Source organism: Arvicanthis niloticus, chromosome 27, assembly GCF_011762505.2.
Source record: "Arvicanthis niloticus isolate mArvNil1 chromosome 27, mArvNil1.pat.X, whole genome shotgun sequence".
Lineage (NCBI taxonomy): Eukaryota > Metazoa > Chordata > Mammalia > Rodentia > Muridae > Arvicanthis > Arvicanthis niloticus.
This window is the reverse complement of record NC_133435.1, coordinates 549081-570556: the sequence shown is the minus strand read 5'-3', so window position 1 is coordinate 570556 and position 21476 is coordinate 549081. Positions and strand designations below refer to the sequence as shown.

Here is a 21476-nt window from a genome sequence, read left to right as displayed (position 1 = left end):
TTAGCTTACTGATGAGAGAGCCAACCAAAAATCTACCCTGCTATGAAGCCTACAAACACATCAATGTCCAGGGTGGTTTGATAGTATTTTATATACATAGTGCATTAGTGCCATGTATATCTTGGTACCAATAAGTAACTCTCTCATTGGTTTAAGACAGGCTCAGCAAGAAAAAAAAATTCATGCCTGCGACTGGAAACCTAGCAAAATAGTGTAGTGATACTATGAATATTGAAAGAGGCTACTTTATTAAATCAGAGTAACCCCTAAGAATATTTTAATGATTTCTCCTCCTAACCCCCACTAAGTATGCTCCTCAAATCTTATCACTAAAAATATACTTTGCAACAGAGACTACTTCAAAATACCACAACCCCCCAAACTAAAGAGTTGTGGACTCAATTCTTAATAGATATATTTATGAATGGTTTGCACATCTAAGTCTCAAGAAACATTGTGGAGGACATGGCAGATATAATTGTATTAGAGGTACCTAGAGTTTGCTGTAATATCAAATGCTCCACACATAAAATCTCACAAATATGTCTGATGAAGTATGCACTCCACAGGGACAAAACCAACAGGTATGCCAAAGTGAATGTGGAAAAGCCCATATGGCATCAATTATTTATAATTCATTGAAAACTATAGAGAGTGGGAAAAATAGTCTTCTCCAGGAAAGACATTACTACTTGATTACTTAATAAGAAATGTTTTGCCTTGAAAAAAACACAGAGTTAACATATAAACTGAGTAGTAGATATTTAGAAATATGTGTATATTCATAACAATATACACATGCAAAACAATAGAAAGGCTTTAAATGTGTAGGAGAAAAATGGGGTATGTAGGAGAGATAAAATATCAAAAATTTAAAAACAAAGTAAAAATAAATCAAGCAATACAGAAATGAACTTTTGTCTGCAACAAGACATGAGTATGGAGAAGGGAATTCCCAGTGAAAATAAAAAGAAAATGTGAAATGAACACATGGAAAGCTTTGATTATGTCTCCTTTAGTAGGTAACCAATAGTGACAAATTAATCAGAAATTATGGGGATTGGAAAATTATCTCATTTGGGAAACTGCCTGATAGAATCATATGTTCTAAATTATATCCCCAGGATCAATCAGAAGTCAAGGACATATCATCATTTCTTGTTCATACGAATATATATATATATATATATATATATATATATATATATATATATATATGTGTGTGTGTGTGTGTGTGTGTGTGTGTAAGTGTCTGTGTCTGTGTGTTTAAATTGAGTGAGTTTTTTTATTTTATCATTTCGTGAAAACAGATGCTAATTTTTATCCGGGAACTATAGCCTACAAATCTTTGTGTTATAATTACTAAAACACATATACACCACTGATTTTTAGAGATTTTTATGTTTCTTTATTTTTTCAAAATATTTGATCCACATGGTCTAGCAGTTGTAGTCTATGGAGAAAACTGTATGATTATGAAATTAAAAATCAGTATGTATATATACATAATATTCCAATAGTTTTAATAATTTCCTCACAAAGTAGACACTTTGTTGAAATTTTATTATATCATTTTAGGTGATGTTGTATAATCCATATTTAAAATATATTAGCATATATGTCATAAAACATTTTTGTGTATGAACATAATATATTAGCAAAGTGAGAAAACAAACAACCAGATGTTGTAATATGAATGAGTTTTGACACACTCAGGACTTTTGATCAGATTCCAAACATCATATTATGAGTAGAAATGTGCTACCATTCCTTTCCGTTTAAAAATCCAATATTTAAGAACTTTAGTATTCTTGTGCATTTGTAAATGCTGATGTCACTACAATGATTTCTTTGACATTATATATTAAGTTTAACTACAGGTTACTTAAAATTACATTATTAACTGTATTCAGTTTTTAAAAATGATTATATATAAAATATATAAGTTTATATATATAATACATATATAACCTATTATTACTCTTAAAATCACCAAATGCCTTTAACATGTCTATATGAACTACCTGGAGCTTCCATTTAAAACAGTTAACTAAAAAACTAAAGAGAAAAAAACCGAAATCATCGTTTACAAAGACATGAATTGATATGGAACTTAAAGAAGCCCTAATTTCTGGAACTTTGCATTAAAAAATTAACAGTTATTAATAATGAGTAAATGGCTTTAAATTCTCACTATACTTGATAACATTTAACTCTCTTTGAGAAATAATGTCAGTTTTAAAAACAAAGAAAAATACCACAAAACAATTTGAAGCCACTCAGATAATATAAAAATATTAATATACAAAATAATAAACTTAATCAAGATATATGGTAGAATGGATTCATAACTATTGCTTTCCTTATCGGTCATTACTTGAAAAATATAAAATTTCTGTTAATGTGAATCATAGTCTCCCTATGGTCTTAACCAAAGTATAAGTATATATGGGTTCCAATTTTTACATATAAATGTAATTTCCATAAGTCTTTTACTTGTTCATATGGCATTAAGGGTTGCATTTGAGAAACACATTGATGAAATTTTATTGAAACACGGAAAATTTCATCTGCATTTGCCCCAAAAGAACCATAAAATAAAACACAACATTAGTTATGGAACATTATATCACTGGAAAGAAGAAGAAAGAAAAGAAAGAAAGAAAGAAAGAAAGAAAGAAAGAAAGAAAGAAAGAAAGAAAGAAAGAAAGAAAGAAAGAAAGAGAAAGAAAGAAAAAGAAAGAAAGAAAAGAAATAGGAAAAAAACACTCTCAAACTTAAGAACCACAAAAATATGTTTAGATAATTTAAAGGACTTAAAGAAGTAAGTTCTGATTCTTCAATGTTTCTGTCATTCTGTTTCTGTAAACCCAATTTATGGAGATGAAAAGACCACAGAAAATAATAGGTATTTTATAGCTTGCTTCATTTCTCTGTTTCTTAAACTGTATATAAATGGGTTCAGCATTTGAGGGACCACAGTATACATCATAGAAAAGACTATATTCTTAAGAGAAGAGTCAGAAACTGCAGAACTCATATACACTCCAAAAGCTGTTCCATAGAATAGAGATACTACTGAGAGATGAGATCCACAAGTGGAAAAGGCTTTCTTTCTACCCTGGACTGATGAGATCTTAAGAATGGAGGACACAATTTGAATATAAGAGAAAATAATTCCAACAAGAGGAACACCAGCAAATACACTAGTCACAGTGTAAATAAGAAGGGTATTGATGAAAGTATCAGAGCAGGAATGTTTGATGACTTGAACAAGTTCACAGAAGAAATGAAAGATATTCTGGTCTTTGCAGAAGGACAGTCTTAGCAACATCAGACTATGCAGTAGTGCATTCATAGTACTGACAAACATTGAGAGTAAAACCAGCAGTACACAGAGACAAGGGTTCATGATAACTGTATACCTCAGTGGATGAACTATGGCCAAGTAACGGTCATAAGCCATAACAGAAAGTAGACAACTTTCTAAGCCACCAAAAATCAGTACAAAGCACACTTGGGACAGGCAGCCTGTATAGGTAATGCTCTGAATATGTGTTTCCATGTTCAACAGCATCTTTGGGATTATTGTTGTGCTTATACAGATGTCAGCAACAGATAGATTGGCAATAAAAAAGTACATGGGTGTATGAAGGTGATAATCCATGCTTACAGCCAAGATAATGAGAATGTTTCCAAAGATGGTAACAAAATATATAGACAGGAACAAGCTGAATATAAACAATTCAATGTCTGGAGCATATGTCAATCCAATGAGAAAAAAATCAGAAATATCTGATTGGTTTGAAACTTCCATGTTGCTACTGAATATTATCAATGTGAATAGATAAAATGACCTAAATTTTGTTGGGTAATTATACAGTTTCATTAATGTACGGTGAGTATGGATACTGCTGAACCACCTTTCTCTTAGTTTATACAATTTCTTTGGGATCACATTAATAATGTATTTCATAAATAATGTCACTAAATTTGATATATTTGAAGCTTGAAAATTAGTCCTTTACTTTTTTATTATGCCTTATTTATAGGGTAAAGACGTTAGTTATCACCTTTTTTATATGCTTATCCTCCATTTCTCTTGTTCCCTATACTTTAAATTTCAGTTCTCTCCAATGAATATTGAAGCATTTGAAAATATTGTGGCAAATGATACTATTACAAAGTATAACCCATGCTATTTCCTTGAAAAGGCATCCAAATCTAAAAAAAATAAATAAATAAAGAGGAAAAAAAATCACCAAGAGCATAGTAAACCCATTTCTCTACACCATTTCTCTACAGCAATGAGCACCAATATTGGCATGGCTCTAAATTTTCTGAACTACTCATCAGTAGTTCAGATACTATTTAAAACATTTTAAGCATAGATCTTAATTCTTCAATAGGAATTATATTCTATAAAAAATCTACACTATGAAAACTTTAAATTCCAGAATATGTTCCTACTATCAATTCTATAGATTCAAGTATTGATTTCATAAACATAAATGATTCAGGTAAAAAATTTTAATGATTCTAAATCTCATGCATTCTCTTTTAAATCTATGACCAGTCTTCACACTTGCCTGGCTCTCTGACTCCCAAATAGTAACAAAGACAAGTGGCTCAAATGATTATTTTTTGTAACTTTAATAAAACAACCAAACCAAAGCAACTTTTGGAAGAAAATATTTAATTTGAGCATAAGGTTACAGAGAATTAAAATTCCATCATAGTTTAGATAGAGAGAAGACGTGACAGTAAACATCAGGAAAGTAGCAGGAACATTTAAGTTATCACATGTGCAACCACAACCATGAAGCAGAGATAATTAACTGGAAGCAGGAAATAGGGAGGGATTATTTTTCAGAGGTGATCTATAATCATCCTTTGACACCATCTCTGAGAATCTTCTTTGTGTAGGTAGAGGAGTAAGCACCAATATTTAATTACTCCAGTATTTAATTAGTCTAAGTATGTCAAAGCATGTAGAAATATAAAAATTATTTAAATACTATATTAAACATATTTTAAACATAGATCATAAATTCTTCAAGGAGGAATTATATTCTATGAAAAATCTACACCAAGAAAACATTAAAGAATTTTTAACAAGTATAGGCTAATGTTTTTCATAATCATTACTTCATAATAGAAATTACACAGTTGACTACATGAAAATCAACAGCAAAACATTTCCATATTCCAATTTTCTCTTTAAACTTGATTTATCTTAAGAAATAATATGCTCATAATTGAAGTTCCACCTGTTATCTACTTGGAGAAACCTGAATTTTCCTCCTTACTCAGGGAAAATCAACATAGTGCCATTTTATAAGTCATTTTATACAAACTTGTTATTCTTATTTTCATTCTTCTTAAATAACTCTGAAATATGCTGCATGTTAACATTTTATATAACCAGAAACCTGGTAAATCTGAGGAGACACCTAATGTGTTTTCATTGTTATTATTGACTTATACTTTCAATGATGCTCCTGTCCAGAGTTTGGTATGTTTAAAAATGAAATAGAAAAACTGAATCAGAAATATAAGACTTTCTGAACATCTATAAAACCCCCCAGGATATGCAAAGTATCAAAGTATCTCTACATGATATTCTAAACATTTTATGCAAACATTTACTTAAGAATAAGAAAGGACAAGAGAAGTTACTCACATTCATGAGCTGATGTTCCTTTTAGAATCCATATGGTAAATGGATAGCCTTCTAATCTTCAAAATCTGACTGTAATTAGAAAGAGTTTCTAGGTAAAGAAATTAAGTAAAAATGTGGCCTTACATGCAATGTGGGACTAATTTTCTTGTGTAATCAGAAAATAGTTAGACAGACAAACATATACACACATACACACACACACACACACACAGAGAGAGAGAGAGAGAGAGAGAGAGAGAGAGAGAGAGAGAGAGAGAGAGAAAGTTAGAACATACCTCTAAATATCAACAGAAATAAACTACAACATCTGATCTAACTACTTTTAAGTTGAACTTTTAACTAGAACAGTAAGGAATGAAATACTCATTTCTTCGGAGATATAGGCTATAGAAATATCTTTCTAGAAAACCTAGTAAATAAATGTATACATCAAAATTCTGTTTACCAACACAGTAACTTTTTGGGGAAAAAAACACATCAGAGTAATTTTAAAGTATTATAAAAATTGAAGAAAAGTATATTTCTGCCTAGCGGAAATGTATCTTGCTCTGGTGGTCAGTATTAAGCTTATAATAATGAAAGCAGGGTGTGTGTCATCACAAACTTATTTTGAGACTGTTTTAAGACATTGTCAGTTAATCAGAGAAGTAAAGATAGCCTGACCTGTAATTTTATGCATGTTCTTTCTTCACTGATTTTTGTAGTGTAATAGTATGAAAATACCTATTATTGTCTCTAAATAATTGACTGACAAATAGTGATCTCCCTAGCATGTGTTCCCTAGAAGTAAAGTTCAGAATCCCACTTGGATGCTGCTCAGTGTTTGCTCTCAGTGTACAGTTGATTCAACATCCTTCTGAAAAAAATAGCCACTTTTACACACTAAGCTCCCATGCTCTCTTATAACAAACTAGTTAATTAATGAGGTGGTCATAGTATGACTTTGAAAATTTATATATCACATGGGAACAAAATCCAAAGCTTCCCATTAGACTTAGTTTTCCACTAATAATCCTACCTCAAGAGGGCAATGTACATTCAGAAGTGAGACTGTGCCATCACTGATTATCAGAACTCTGATGGTAAAAATACCATACTCTCTTCTCTTTATTATATCTTCATATTTTTTATCATTCATATCTGGTATATGTACTATTAGAGTTCACTCAATAGTCATTTGTGAATTTTAAAGTTTACAAAGAAAGCCTACATAATTTATATTGAGTTTCAAATACAGACAAGGCTATAACTTCTTCATTAAAATACTAATTGCCTAATTTCAATAGTGTTTCAATTTTTAAATATTTCTTATTCCTAAAGACAATAATATTTTGTATTTAATGAAGCAATAATTAATCAAAACTCCAATTAAATCTCAAGAAAGTTTTAATGAGATACAATGAAGAAATCTCTCTCTCTCTGTCTCTCTCTGTCTCTCTCTCTGTCTCTCTCTCTCTCTCTCTCTCTCTCTCTCTCTCTCTCTCTCTCTCTCTCTCTCTCTCTCTCCATTATATTTATACCTTCTTAATTTTTGTCTCTGCATTTCTATCAGACAGCAACAATTATGGATTAGAGTTTTGACTGTGGGATGGCAGGCAAACCCATTTTGATGTGATGCCCTGCTATTCTGCTGCATTTGGGCTATAAAAGTTCCCTCTCCCCACTCTAGGGCATTTCATATAAGGTCCCTCCATTAAAGTCCTGAGAGTCCTACCTCCTGAGGCCACCTGTTTCCATTCTATCTTCTAGCCTTCAAGGATTCAATCCTTCCCTCATGCCCACCAATACCTGATCATGTTTCCCTCTTCCCCTCTCTGTCTTCTTTAAAACCCATGTCCTCCCTTCTCCCTTGTGGATGCTATCTTCTCTCTCCCATGTGGAATTGATTTGTCCTCACTTCTGACTTCAGCATGTTAAACTTTTTGAGTTCTGTTCTTTGTACCATGAGTATTCTATCTTTTTTTTCTAATACCCACTCATTTGTGAGTAGATACTATGCATGTCCTTTTGGGTTTAAGTTACCTCACTCAGGATGATATTTTCTAGCTCCATTCACTTGTCTGCAAAACTCAGGATGTCATTTTAGATAGCTCAGGAGTATTCCATTATATGAGTGAACCACATTTTCTGTATCCATTCTTGTTGTGGGATATCTGGGCTGTTTCCAGCTTCTGACTATCATAAACATAGTGGAACAAGTGCCCCTGTGAACTTGTGGGGCAACTTTTGGAGACATACCCAAGAAAAATAGAGTTGGGTCTTCAAGTAGATCTATTTACAATTTTCTGAGAATCCAACAGATTGATTTCCAGAGGGTTGTACTAGTTTGCAATCCTGGCCAACAGGTTCTGTCACCTGAGTTTTTGATCTTATCCATTCTGATTGGTGTAAGGTCGAATCTCAGGGTTGTTTTGATTTACAGATCTCTAATCACTAAGGACTTTGCACATTTTTGAAGTGCTTCTCAGCCATTCCATATCCCTCTCTTGTGAATTCTCTGTTTAGTTTTGTACACCATTTTATATTGAGTTGTTTGGGTTTTGGGTTATTAGCTTCTTGAGTTTGATTACATATTTTGAATATTAGCCCTCTATCAGATGTGGCATACCTGAAGATTTTTTCCCCTATCTTCTGGTTGCTGATTTGTACTATTGACTGCATACTTTGCTTTACTGAAGCTGAGGAAGAACACTTCATATCCATCAATGAAAAAAATCTACCAAGTGAAAGTCTTCATTGTGATCTTCTATGCCTCAAATGCAAGGGAACCCACATTCATAAAAGAAACTTTCCTAGAACTCAATACACACATTGAACCCCACACAATAATAGTGGGAGACTTCAATACTACACTCCTACTAATGGAAAAGACATTGAAACAAAAACTAAACAGAGACACTCTGAAACTTATAGAGCTTATAAACCAAATGGATTTAACAGATATCTAGGGAACATTTCACCCTAAAAACAAAAAAAAATAGACCTTCTTCTCAGCACCTCATGATACCTTTTACAAAATAGACCATATATTGGGTCACAAAACAACCCTCAACTGATACAAGAAGTTTGAAATAATCCCATGTACCCTATCATATCACCATGACCTAAGGCTTGTTTTAAAAAACAACAACAAAAAACCACAGCAACAAAACCACATGTATGCAGAAACTGAACATCTCAATGATAATTTGGGCAGAGAAGAAATCAAGAAATAAATTATGATTTCTTGGAATTTAGTGAACATGACACAACATACATAATCTTATAGGACACAAGAAGAAAATTCATAGCACAAAATTGAGAATTTCTATTGGTTGAATCTTCCTTTGATGAATATGAAGTATTCTTCCCCATCTCACTTGAAAACTCTTTTATTAGATATTTTCTTCATTTACACTTCAAATATTCCCTTTCCCTGTCCTCCTAAACCCCTATCCCATCCTTTTCCACTGTTTCTCTTAAGGTGTTCCCTTCATGTGTTCTCCTTGGTTAGTTGTTTATTCCTGGGGAGCTGTCAGGAGAGTCTGGTTGTTTGATTTTTGTGTTCTTCCTATGGAGTTGCAAATCCCTACTGCACCTTCAGTCCTGTTTCAAACTGATCCATTGGGGACCTCATGCTCAGTCCAATGGTTGGCTGCAAGCATATGCCTCTGTATTTGTCAGGTTCTGGCAGAGCCTTTCAGGAGACAACTATATCAGGCTCCTGTCAGCATGCACTTCTTGCCATCCACAACAATGTCTGAATTTGTTGACTGTATATGGAATGGATCCCCATGTGGGAGCTTTGTGAATGCTTTTCCTTAAGTCTCTTATACACTTTGTCTCAACATTAGTCCCCATGAGTACTTTGTTCTTCCTTCTAAAAAAGACCAAATCACCCACACTTTTTTTTATACTTGAGCTTCATGTGTTCTATGAATTGTATCTTTGATATTCCCAGCTTTTGGACTAATATTCACTCATCAGTGAGTGCATACCATGTGTGTTCCTTTTAATTGTGTTATCTTACTCAGGGTGATAGTTTCTAGCTTCATCTATTTGCCTAAGAATTTCATGAAGTCATTGTTTTTAATAGTTAAGTGGTACTCCACTGTGTAAATGTACTACATGTTCTGTATCCATTCCTCATTGAAGGACATCTTGTTTCTTCCAAGCTTCTGGCTATTATAAATAAGGGTGATAAGAACATAGTAGAGCATGTGTCTTTGGTATATGTTAGAGGACCTTTTGAACATATGCCCAGGAGTGATATAGCTGGGTCTTTATGTAATGCTATATCCAATTTTCAGAGGAACCACCAGACTGCTTTCCAGAGTGGTTGTACTAGCTTACAATCCCATCAGCAATGGAGGCATGTTCCTCTTTTCCACATCTTTACCAGCATCTGATGTCACCTGAGTTTTTGATCTTAGCCATTCTGACTGGTGTGAGGAGGAATCTCAGGGTTGTTTTGATTTGCTTTTTCCTGATGACTAAGTACATTGAACATTTCTTTGGGTTCTTCATGGTCATTAGATATTCTTTGTTGAAAATTCTTTGGTTAGCTCTGTTCTCCATTTTTAATTAGGTTCATTTGGTTCTCTATTGTTTAACTTCTTGAGTACTTTGTATATTTTTAGCCCTCTATTGGATATAGGATTCGTAAGATCTTTTCCCAATCTATTGTTTACCGTTTTGTCCTATTGACAGTGTCCTTTGCCTTACAGAAGCATTGCACTTTTATGAGATCTCATGTGTCTATTCTTGATCATAGAGCATAAACCATTGGTCTTCTGTTCAGGGAATTTTCCCCTGTGTCCATGTGTTCAGGGCTTTTAGATTCACTTGATACTCTTTTCTTGAAACTTTGTTTTTTTATCTCTCTTGAGTAAACTCTAATAACCATTTTTTTGTTTTTATGTTGCAGCCCGTACTGCCCGTTCCGGTCCGAGGGTCAGGGTCTAGTGAGAGAGAGAGAGAGAGAGAGGGGGGGGGGGATAAAGGGGAAGAGACGCGAAGAATGGAGACAAGACAGAGATTCTGATCAAGTCTCATTTATTGAAGGGAATTCTGAGCTATTTATAGGCTTTTGCCACATGCCTTGTAGGCGCGTGGATACCACGTGCCTTGCAGGTGTTGATATGACGTAAGCCTTATAGGCGTCTATAGCGTGGACAGCACGTGCACCGCAATGCCTTGCAGGCGTGGATAGCACATGCGCCTTATAAGCATGTATGGTGTAGATAGCACGTGGACAGCACGTGAACTGCATGCCTTGCAGGCGTGGCCACCAAGTGCACCTTGCAGCTGGGGGCAGTAAACAGCAACACAAAATATGTGGGATATCAGAGTGTGCTTCAGCTGTTGTAGGCTATTGAAAACCAAATCTTTCGTCAGGGTATATGGTTCCAGATGGCTGCAAAGTTGATCTAGCCGCTTTCTGCTAAAGTCGGCTCCCAACATTTTTACAATTTTTAAATAAAACATGCATAGTGGTTTTGAGTCAGACTCAGTGAACAACTTTTTAATCATAAATGATGCTTGCTCAGTGGTTACCTTATTCTTCCCGTAATAAAGGGAATCCAACTTAGGATATCTAATTGTTAATTTATGTTAACAGTGTATCAACAATTTATAATAATCTCTTTTGAATTTTTGCTTATGATGCTTACATTTTCTTCTAATTAGAATTTCTGTGTTGATGAATAGACAAATGTAAATGTAAAATATAAAATAAAATTCTGAAAATAATATTACTATAAATGATTCTGATTTCATGGTTTCTAATCATGTTTCTGATTTTTATATTGATTACTTTTGTTCTTTGTAAATGCCATAGATTTTTATAATTCTCCACTATACTTTAACTCTCATACATTATTTCGAGACTCTTGCCGCTAATGTTTCCTCACCTCAGTGGAAAACACTTTCTCATACTCTTCAACTTCAAAATATATAGTGATTGTTTTTAATTTTATTCTCAACACCAAGTAAATGGGTACCAGAAAAAAGAATCCTCTCATCACATAATAACCAAAGCACTAAATGCACTGGAAAAAAAAGAATATTAAAAGCTGCAAGGGGAAAAGACCAAGTAACATAGAAACTTAGACCTGTAAGAATTACACCATAAAAACAAACAAACAAATAAACAAGGAAAGAAAGAAAGAAAGAAAGAAAGAAAGAAAGAAAGATTATTTGAATTTTATATTTACTATCAAAATGCTGAATATTTTAGACAACATGATATGAACTCTGTTTTTAAGTAGGTATAAAAAATTTTAATGTACTTTTCAGATGTAGCCTGACAATGTTCCCTCCAAAAGATAAAAGTATCTATAGAAATCCTCAAACAGAGACATGAAAATACCTCTTCTAAATTGTTGGCCCTGTGTGTCCAAAGTTATCTCCAAATATACAGATTATTGATGGTGCAGGTGTTTACCTCGAAATGTGCAAGCTAAGTCCCTGTAGCTAAAAAGAAACCATATATTTTGGAAATAGGTCAGATGTATCTGAGCTGGAAGTGACATGAATGCATTTTCTAAGAACTGTCTTTCATTGTACCAAAAGGTTACATGTTAGCTTACTGATGAGTGAGGGAACCAAAAATCTACCCTTTTACGAAGCCTACAAAACACATCCATGTCCAGGGTGGTTTGTGGTTTGATAGTAATATATATATGATATACAAGGCATTAATGCAATTTATATATTGCATTAATGCCTTGTATATCTTGTATATCTTGGTATGAATAAATAGCTCTTTTATTGGTTTAAAAATTGCTCAGAAAGAAGAAAACCATGCCTGCTACTGGAAACCTAGCAAAATAGTGTAATGATACCATGAATATTGAAGGAGGCTACTTTATTAAATCAAAATAAGCCCAAAGAATATTTTAAAGATTTCTCCTTGTAACCTCCAGTAAGTATACTCCTCAATTCTTATCTGTAGTTGCCTGCGGCCACAGGTCAACTGGGTTCACCTGAAATGGGGGCTGGAAATGAAGAAAGGGACAGAGGGAAAGAGGAAATGAAACCAAGACAAAAAGTTCTCTGATCAAGGCTCAAAATTTAATGTTCAGCTCTCAATTTAAAGGGAAAGGCCCCATCCAAACCCTTTCTTGTTTCAGCAGGAGATGTGTGGGGGAATCCATCCTGGGTCACAGCCTGAGATATCTCAAGGCAAGCCCAGCAGGCAGTTATTCCTCTAAGTTCCCTGCAGCCAAAGTGGGTAAATCCACCTAGATCCTATCACTTGGTCTATTGTGCTAAACAAGGTCTTTCAGACTTGCTCAAGGCTGGAGGAAGGGCACACTTATCACTAGAAATAAACTTTGCAACAGACTACTACAGACCACCACAACCAACTAAAATGAAGAGTTGTGGACCCAATTCTTAATAGATATATTTATGAATGATTTGCACATCTAACTCTCAAGAAACATTGTGAAGGACATGGCAGATATAATTGCATTAGAGGTTCCTAGAGTTTGCTGCAATATCAAATTCTCCACACATAAAATCTCACAAACCTGTCTGGTGAAGTATGCACTGCACAGGGACAAAACAAACTGATATGCCAAAGTGAGTGTGGAAAAGCCCACATAGCATTAATTATTTATAATTTATTGAAAACTACAGAGAGTGGGAGAAATATTCTTCTCCAGGAAAGACATTATTACTTGATTACTTAATAACAAATGTTTAGCCTTGAAAACACACAAAATTAACATATAGACTGAGTAGTAGATATTTATAAATGTATATATTCATAACAATATACACATGCAAAACAATAGAAAGGCTTTAAATGTGTAGGAGAAAAATGGGGTATGTGTGAGAGATAAAATATCAAAAATTTAAAAAGAAAGTAAAAAAAATGAAGCAATACAGAAATAGAGTTTTGTCTGTAGCAAGACATGAGTATGGAGCAGGGAATTCCCAGTGAAAATGGACAGAGCATATAAAATAAACACATGGAAAATTTTGACTATGTCTCCTTTAGTAGGTAACCAGTAGAGACAAAATAATCAGAAATTATGGGGATTGGAAAATTATCTCATTTGGTAAAGTGCTTATGATAGAATTATATGTTCTAAATTTTATCCCAGGATCAAAGAGAATTCAAGGACATATCATCATTTGTTGTTTCTAGTAAATATATATATATATATATATATATATGTGTGTGTGTGTGTGTGTGTGTGTGTGTGTGTGTGTGTCTGTGCGTGCGTTTAAATTGGGTGTTTTTTGTAATTTCATGATTTCTTAGAAACATGCTAATTTTTATCCTGGATCTGTATCCTACAAATTTTTATATTATAATTACTACAATATGTATACACCACTGATTTTTAGAGATCTTTATGTTTACTTTTTCAAAATATTTGATCCACATGGTCTAGCAGTGTTAGTCTATGGACAAACATATATGATTATGAAATTATAAATCATTGTTTATATTTATACAATATTCCAATAGTTTCAGTAATTTTCCTCACAAAGTTGACACTTTGTTGAAATTTTACTATATTATTTTAGTTGGTGTGGTATAATCCATTTAAAATACATTAGCATGTATGTCATGAAATATTGTTGTGTATTAACATAATATATAAGCAAAGTGAGAAATCAAACCACCAGATGTTGCAATATGGATGAGTTTTGACACACTCAGGACTTTTGATCAGATTCCAATCATCAGTAAGAATGTGCTCTCATTTCTTTCCATTTAAAATATCCAATATTTGAGACCTTTAGTATTCTTGTGTACTTGTAAATGAAGATGTCACTATGATGATTTCCTTGACATTATATATGAAATACAGGCTGCTTAAATTTTTATTCAAAACGTAACTTTTGTTCTTTATCATTATCATTAACTACATTCACTTTTAAAAAAGGAATATACATTAATATAGATGATTACACATACATAAACATCTATTATTACTGTTAAAATCAGCAAATATGTTAACTATATCTATATGAGCTACCTGGAGCTTCTATAAAAATAGTTAATTAAAAAAACAACAAACAAACCAAAAAAAAAACATGATTTACAAAGACACGAATTGATATGGAAATTAAAGAAGCCCTAATTTCTGGAAATTTATGTTGAAAAATTAACAGGTATTAATAATGAGTAAATGGCTTTAAATCCTCAATATTCTTGATAATATTTATCTCTCATTGAAAAATAATGGCAGCTTTAAAATACAAAGAAAAATAGCACAAAACAACTTACGGCCACTCAGAAGATATAAAAATGTTAATATATAAAATAATAAATCTAATCAAGATCTATGTTAGAATGGTTTCATAAATATTGCATTCCTTATCGGTCATTATTTGAAAAATATGGAATTTCTGTTAATGTGTATCATAATCTCTCTATGATTTTTAACCAAAGTATAACTATGTATGGGTTCCAATTTTTACATATAAATGTAATTTCCATAAGCCTCTTACTTGTTCATATGCCATTAAGGGTTGCATTTGAGAAACACATTGATGAAATTTTTTTAAGAAAAGAAAACTCTCATCTGCCTTTGCCCCAGAAGAACCATAAAAATAACACATAACATTATTTATGGAACATCACATCACTGGAGAGAAAAAGAAAGAAAAGAAAGAAAGGAAAAAAGAAAGAAAAGAAAGAAAGAAAGAAAGAAAGAAAGAAAGAAAGAAAGAAAGAAAGAGGAAAAACTACACTGTCAAAATTAAGTACAACAAAAATGTGTTTAGATAATTTAAAGGACTTAATGATAAAGAAGTTAGTTTTGATTCCTCAATGTTTCTGTCATTCTAACTGTTTCTGTAAACCTAATTTATGGAGATGATAAGACCATAGAAAATAGTAGGTGTTTTATGGCTTGCTTCATTTCTCTGTTTCTTAAACTGTAAATAAAAGGGTTCAGCATTTGAGGTACCACAGTATACATCATAGAAAAGACTATATTCTTAAGAGTAGAGTCAGAAACTGCAGAACTCATATACACTACAAGAGCTGTCCCATAGAATAAAGATACTACTGAGAGATGAGATCCACAAGTGGAAAAGGCTTTCTTTCGTCCCTGGACTGATGAGTTCTTAAGAATGGAGGACACAATTTGAATATAAGAGAAAATAATTCCAACAAGAGGAACACCAGCAAATACACTAGTCGCTGTGCAATTAAGAATGGTATTGATGAAAGTATCAGAGCAGGCATGTTTGATGATTTGAACAAGTTCACAGAAGAAATGAAGGATATTCTGGTCTTTGCAGAAGGACAGTCTTAACAACATCAGACTTTGCAATAGTGCATTCATAGTACTGACAAACAGTGAGAGTAAAACCAGCAGTACACAGAGACAAGGGTTCATGATAACTGTATACCTCAGTGGATGAACTATGGCTAAGTAACGGTCATAGGCCATCACAGAAAGTAGACAACTTTCTAAGCCACAAAAAATCAGTACAAAGCACACTTGGGACAGGCAGCCTGTATAGGTAATGTTCTGAATATGTGTTTCCATGTTCAACAGCATCTTTGGGATTATTGTTGTGCTTATACAGATGTCAGTAACAGACAGATTGGCAATAAAAAAGTACATGGGTGTATGGAGGTGATAGTCCAAGCTTACAGCCAAGATAATGAGAATGTTTCCAAAGATAGTAGCAAAATATATAGACAGGAACAAGCCGAATAGAAATGATTCAATGTCTGGAGCATATGTCAATCCAATGAGAAAAAAATCAGAAATATCTGATTGGTTTGAAATTTCCATGTTGCTACTGAATATTATCAATGTGAATAGATAAAATGACCTGAATTTTGTTGGGTAATTATACAGTTTCATTAATGTACGGTGAGTATGGATATTGCTGAACCACCTTTCACTTAGTATTCACAATTTCTTTGGGATCACATTATTAATGTATTTCATAAATAATGTCACTAAATTTGATATATTTGAAGCTTGAAAACTAGTCTTTTAATTTTTATTATGCCTTATTTATAGGGTAAATGACATTAATAATCAAATTTTTTATATGCTTATCCTTCAGTTCTCTTGTTCCCTATACTTTAAATTTCAGTTTCCTTCAATGAATACTTCAGCATTTGAAAATACCGTGGCAAATGATACTATTAAAAAGTATAAGGCATGCTATTTTCTTCAGAAGTTATTCAAATCTAAAAAAAAAAAATGAGCAAAAAAAGGAAAAAAAAAGAATCACAAGGAGCATAGTAAACCCATTTCTCTACAGCAATGAACAACAATATTGCCATGGCTCAGAATTTTCTGAACTACTCATCAAATTCCAGAATCAGTTCCTGCTATCGATTCTGTTGACTCATGCATTGATTTCATAAACATAAATTATGCAGGTAATAAATTATAATGAGTCTAAATGTAATGCAATCTGTTCTAAATCTGTGACCAGTCTTCACACTCACCTGGCTTCTGGACTCCTAAATTGTAACAAAGACAAGTAGCTCACATGATTTATTTTTTTGTAACTATAATAAAATACCCAAACCAAAGTAACTTGCAGAGAAAATATTTAATTTGACCTTAAGATTACAGAGAAATAAAAATCCACCATAGTTAGAGGTGGAGAGAAATCATGACAGTAAACATCAGGAATGTAGCAGGAACATTTAAGTTATCACAGGTGCAACCACAACCATGAAGCAGAGAGAATTAACTGGAAGCAGAAAATAGGGAGGGATTATTTTTTGACCTATAATCATCCTATGATACCATCTCTGAGAATCATCTTTATATAGGTAGAGGAGTAAGCACTAACTACTCACTCAAATATTTAATTACTCTGCATATGTCAAAGCATGTATAAATATAAATATTAATTAAATATTATATTAAACATATTTTAAACATAGACCATACATTCTTTAAGTAGAAATTATATTTTATTAAAAAAAATCTACACTATGAAAAACTTTAAAGAATTCTGAACATGTACAGGCTAATATTTTTCATAATTATTACTTTATAATAGAAATTGCAAAGATGACATGAAAATCATTAGCAAAAGATTTCCATATTCCAATTTTCTTTTTAAACTTGTTTTTATCTCAAGAAATAATATAGTCATGATTGATGTTCCACCTGGTATCTACTTGGAGAAACCTGAATTTTCCTCCTTACTCAGGGAAAATCCACATAGTGCCATTTTATAAGTCATTTTATACAAACTTATTATTCTTATTTTCATTCTTCTTAAATAACTCTAAAATCTGCTGCATGTTAAACATTTTATATAACCAGAAACCTGGTAAGTCTTAGGAGACACCTAATGTGTTTTCATTGTTATTATTGACTTACATTCTCAATGATGCTCCTGTCCGGAGTTTGGTATGTTTAAAAATGAAATAGAAATTCTGAATCATAAATATAAGGCTTTCTGAACATCTATACCCCCGCTCAGGATATGCAAAGTATCAAAGTATCTCTACATGATATTCTAAACATTTTATGAAAACATTTACTAAAGAATAAGAAAGGACAAGAGAAGTTACTCACAGTCATGAGCTGATGTTCTGTTTAGAATCCATATGATAAATCGACAGCCTTCTAATCTTCAAAATCTGACTGTAATTAGAAAGAGTTTTGGGGGATAGAAATTAAGTAAAATGTGTCTTTACATGCAGTGTGGGACTAATTTTCTTATGTAATCAGAAAATAATTAAAATGACAGAGAGACACACATTCACAGACACACACACACGGGGGGGGGGAGAGAGTCATATTAGAACATACCTCTAAATATCAACAGAAATAAACTAAAACATCTGACCTTCTACTACTTGTAACTTGAACTTGTAACTAGAACAGTACAGAATAAAATTCTCATTTTTTCAAACATATAAGCTATAGAAATATCTTTCTGGAAAACCTAGTAAATAAATGTACACATCAAAATTCTATTTACCAACACGGTGATTTTTTGGAAAATAATCACTTCACAGTAATTTTAAAGTATTATAAAAATTAAAGAAAAGTATATTTCTGCGTAGCAGAAATGTATCTTGCTCTGGTGGGCAGTATTAAGCTTATAATAATGAAAGCTACCTGTGTGTCAACAGAAACTTATTTTAAGACTGTTTGAAGAAATTGTCAGTTAATCAGAGAAGCAAACATAGCCTAAATTGTAATTTTATGTATGTTCTTTCTTCATTGTTTTTGGTAGTGTAATTGTATGAAAATACCCATTATTGTCTCCAAATAATTGACTGACAAATAGTGATCTCCCTAGCATGTGTTCCCTAGAAGTGAAGTTCATAATCACACTTGGATGCTGCTCAGTGTTTGTTCTCAGTGTACAGTTGATTCGACAGCCTCCTGAGATAAAGAGCCACATCTACACACTAAGCTCCTATGCTCTCTTATAACAAAAAAGTTAATTAATTAGGTGGTCATAGTATCACTCTGAAAATTTATGTATCGCATGGGAACAAAATCCAAAGCTTCCCATTAGACTTAGTTTTCCACTAATAATCCAACCTCAAGAGGGCAATGATACATTCAGAAGTGAGACTGTGCCATCACTGATTATCAGAACTTTGATGGTAAAAATGTCATACTCTCTTCTCTTTATTATATCTTCATATTTTTATTATTCATATCTGGTATATGTACTATTAGAGTTCACTCAATAGTCATTTGTGAATTTTAAAGTTTACAAAGAAATCCTACATATTTTATATCGAGTTTCAAATAAAGACAAGACTATAACTTCTTCATTAAAATATCCATTGCCTAATTTCAGTACTGTCTCAATTTTTTAAATTATTTTTTATTCTTAAAGACAATAATATTCTGTATAGAATGAAGCAATAATTAATATAAAATCCAATTAAATTTCAAGAAAGTTTGAATGAGATACAATGAAGAACTCTCTCTAAATTATATATATAAACCTCCTCAATTTTTATCTCTGCATTTCTGTCAGACATCAACGATTATGGGTTAGAGTTTTGACTGTGAGACTACAACACCATCCCTGACTTGATTCCCTTTATGTTCTGCTGGATTTAGACCCCTTAGAGTACCCTCTCCACACTGTAGGGCATTTCACATAAGGTCTCTCCATTTGAGTCCTGGGAGTCCTACTTCCTAAGGTTGCATGTTTCCATTCTTTCTTCTTGCCTTCAAGGCTTCAATCCTACCACATGCCCACCAATACCTAATCCTGTTCCCCTCTTTTTCTCTCTGTCCCCTCTTTTCTTCTATGTTCCTTTTACATCCCAGGTCCTTCCCTCTTTGTGGATGCTATCTTCTCTCTCCCATGTGAGATTGATTTGTCCTCACTTTGAGACCTTCATCTTGTTAACCTTCTTGAGTTCTGTTCTCTGTTCCATGGGTATTCTATCTTTTTTTTCCTAATATCCACTCATTAGTGAATATATATCATGCATGTCATTTTGGGTTTAAGTTACCTCACTCAGGATGATATTTTCTAGCTCCATCCACTTGCCTGCAAAACTCAGGATGTCCTCATTCTAGATAGCTAAGGATTATAATGAAAATGAACCACATTTTCTGTATCCATTTTTCTGTTGTGGGACATCTGGGTTGTTTCCAGCTTCTGATTATAACTAATCAGCCCCCTATGGACATAGTGGAACAAGTGCCCCTGTGAACACGTGATGCAACTTTTGGGGACATGCCCAAGAAAGATATAGCTGGGTTTTCAAGTAGATCTATTTACAATTTTCTCCAGATTGATATCCAGAAGGTTGTACTAGTTTTCAATCCTGGCCAAAGCATTCTGTCACCTGAGATTTTGATCTTAGCCATTCTGATTGGTGTAAGGTGGAATCTCAGGGTTGTTTTGATTTACATTTCTCAGATCACTAAGGACTTTGCACATTTTTAAGTGCTTCTCAGCCATTCCATGTTTCTCTCTTGTGAATTCTCTGTTTAGTTTTTACCCTATTTTACATTGGGTTGTTTGGGGTTTTGGTTGTTAGCTTCTTGAGTTTGATTACATATTTTGAATATTAGCCCTCTATCAGATGTAGTGTTCGTGAAGATTTTTCCCCATTTGATTTTTCTTCTGATTGCTGATTTGGACTACTGACTATATCCTTTGCTTTACTGAAGCTGAAGAAGGACACTTCATATCCATCAGAGGAAAAATCTACCAAGTCTCGATTCTGATCTTCTATGCCTCAAATGCAAGGGCATCCACACTCATAAAAGAAACTTTACTAAAGCTCAGTACACACATTGAACCCCACACAATAATAGTGAGAGACTTTCAACACCACATTCTTACTAATTGAAAGGTCATTGAAACAAAAACTAAACAGAGACACTCTGAAACTAACTGAGGTTGTGAACTAAATGGATTTAACAGATATTTATGGAACATTTACCCTAAAACAAAGGAATACAACTTCTTCTCGGCACCTCATGTTACCTTCTCCAAAATTTACCATATATTGGGTCACAAAACAACTCTCAACTAATACAAGAAGATTGAAATAATCTCATGTACCCTATCGTGTCACCATGACCTAAGGCTTGTTTGAAAAAAACAACAATAACAAAAAAACCCCACAACAACAAAACCACATATATGCAGAAACTGAGCAATTCAATGATAATTTGGTCAGGGAGGAAATAAAGAAATAAAATAAGACTTTCTGGAATTCAGTGAACATTATGACACAACATACATAATCTTATAGGACATAATGAAAGAAGTGCTAAGAAGAAAATTCATAGCACAAAATTGGTAATTTCTGTCAGTAGAATCTTCCTTTGATGTATGAAGTATTCTTCCCCATCTCACT

At 33.0% G+C, this 21476-nt stretch overlaps 2 protein-coding genes across 9 annotated transcripts; both read right to left on the bottom strand.

Moving 5' to 3' along the window:
- Nucleotides 1–1473: 1473 nt before the first annotated feature.
- On the bottom strand, nt 1474–7338 carry LOC143439637 (olfactory receptor 7G1-like). Of its 3 annotated transcripts, none has more exons than XM_076925974.1 (3): nt 7204–7338; nt 5684–5752; nt 1474–4224 (listed from the first exon to the last, which is right to left on the bottom strand). In XM_076925974.1, exon 3 carries the CDS (start codon nt 3974–3976, stop codon nt 2876–2878), a length of 1101 nt encoding a protein of 366 aa, XP_076782089.1. In that variant the 5' UTR covers nt 3977–4224; nt 5684–5752; nt 7204–7338; the 3' UTR covers nt 1474–2875. The 3 variants fall into 3 exon arrangements, with proteins under 3 accessions (XP_076782089.1, XP_076782087.1, XP_076782088.1); XM_076925972.1 differs by lacking the exon at nt 7204–7338 and adding an exon at nt 6347–6597; XM_076925973.1 differs by lacking the exon at nt 7204–7338 and having other exon boundaries at nt 5684–6597.
- A 6482-nt stretch (nt 7339–13820) lies between these two features.
- LOC143439636 (olfactory receptor 7G1-like) lies at nt 13821–19024 on the bottom strand. Of its 6 annotated transcripts, none has more exons than XM_076925971.1 (3): nt 18965–19024; nt 18199–18267; nt 13821–16844 (listed from the first exon to the last, which is right to left on the bottom strand). In XM_076925971.1, the coding sequence occupies exon 3, from the start codon at nt 16507–16509 to the stop codon at nt 15496–15498; it is 1014 nt and encodes a 337-aa protein (XP_076782086.1). In that variant the 5' UTR covers nt 16510–16844; nt 18199–18267; nt 18965–19024; the 3' UTR covers nt 13821–15495. The 6 variants fall into 6 exon arrangements, 4 of the variants coding, with proteins under 4 accessions (XP_076782086.1, XP_076782084.1, XP_076782085.1 ...); XM_076925969.1 differs by having other exon boundaries at nt 18436–19022; XM_076925970.1 differs by having other exon boundaries at nt 18748–19022.
- Nucleotides 19025–21476: the final 2452 nt, after the last annotated feature.

Coding starts and splice junctions, on each gene's coding strand:
- LOC143439636 (XM_076925971.1), bottom strand. CDS start 16,509: ATGAAACTGTATAATTACCCAACAAAATTCAGGTCATTTTATCTATTC.
- LOC143439637 (XM_076925974.1), bottom strand. CDS start 3,976: ATGAAATACATTATTAATGTGATCCCAAAGAAATTGTATAAACTAAGA.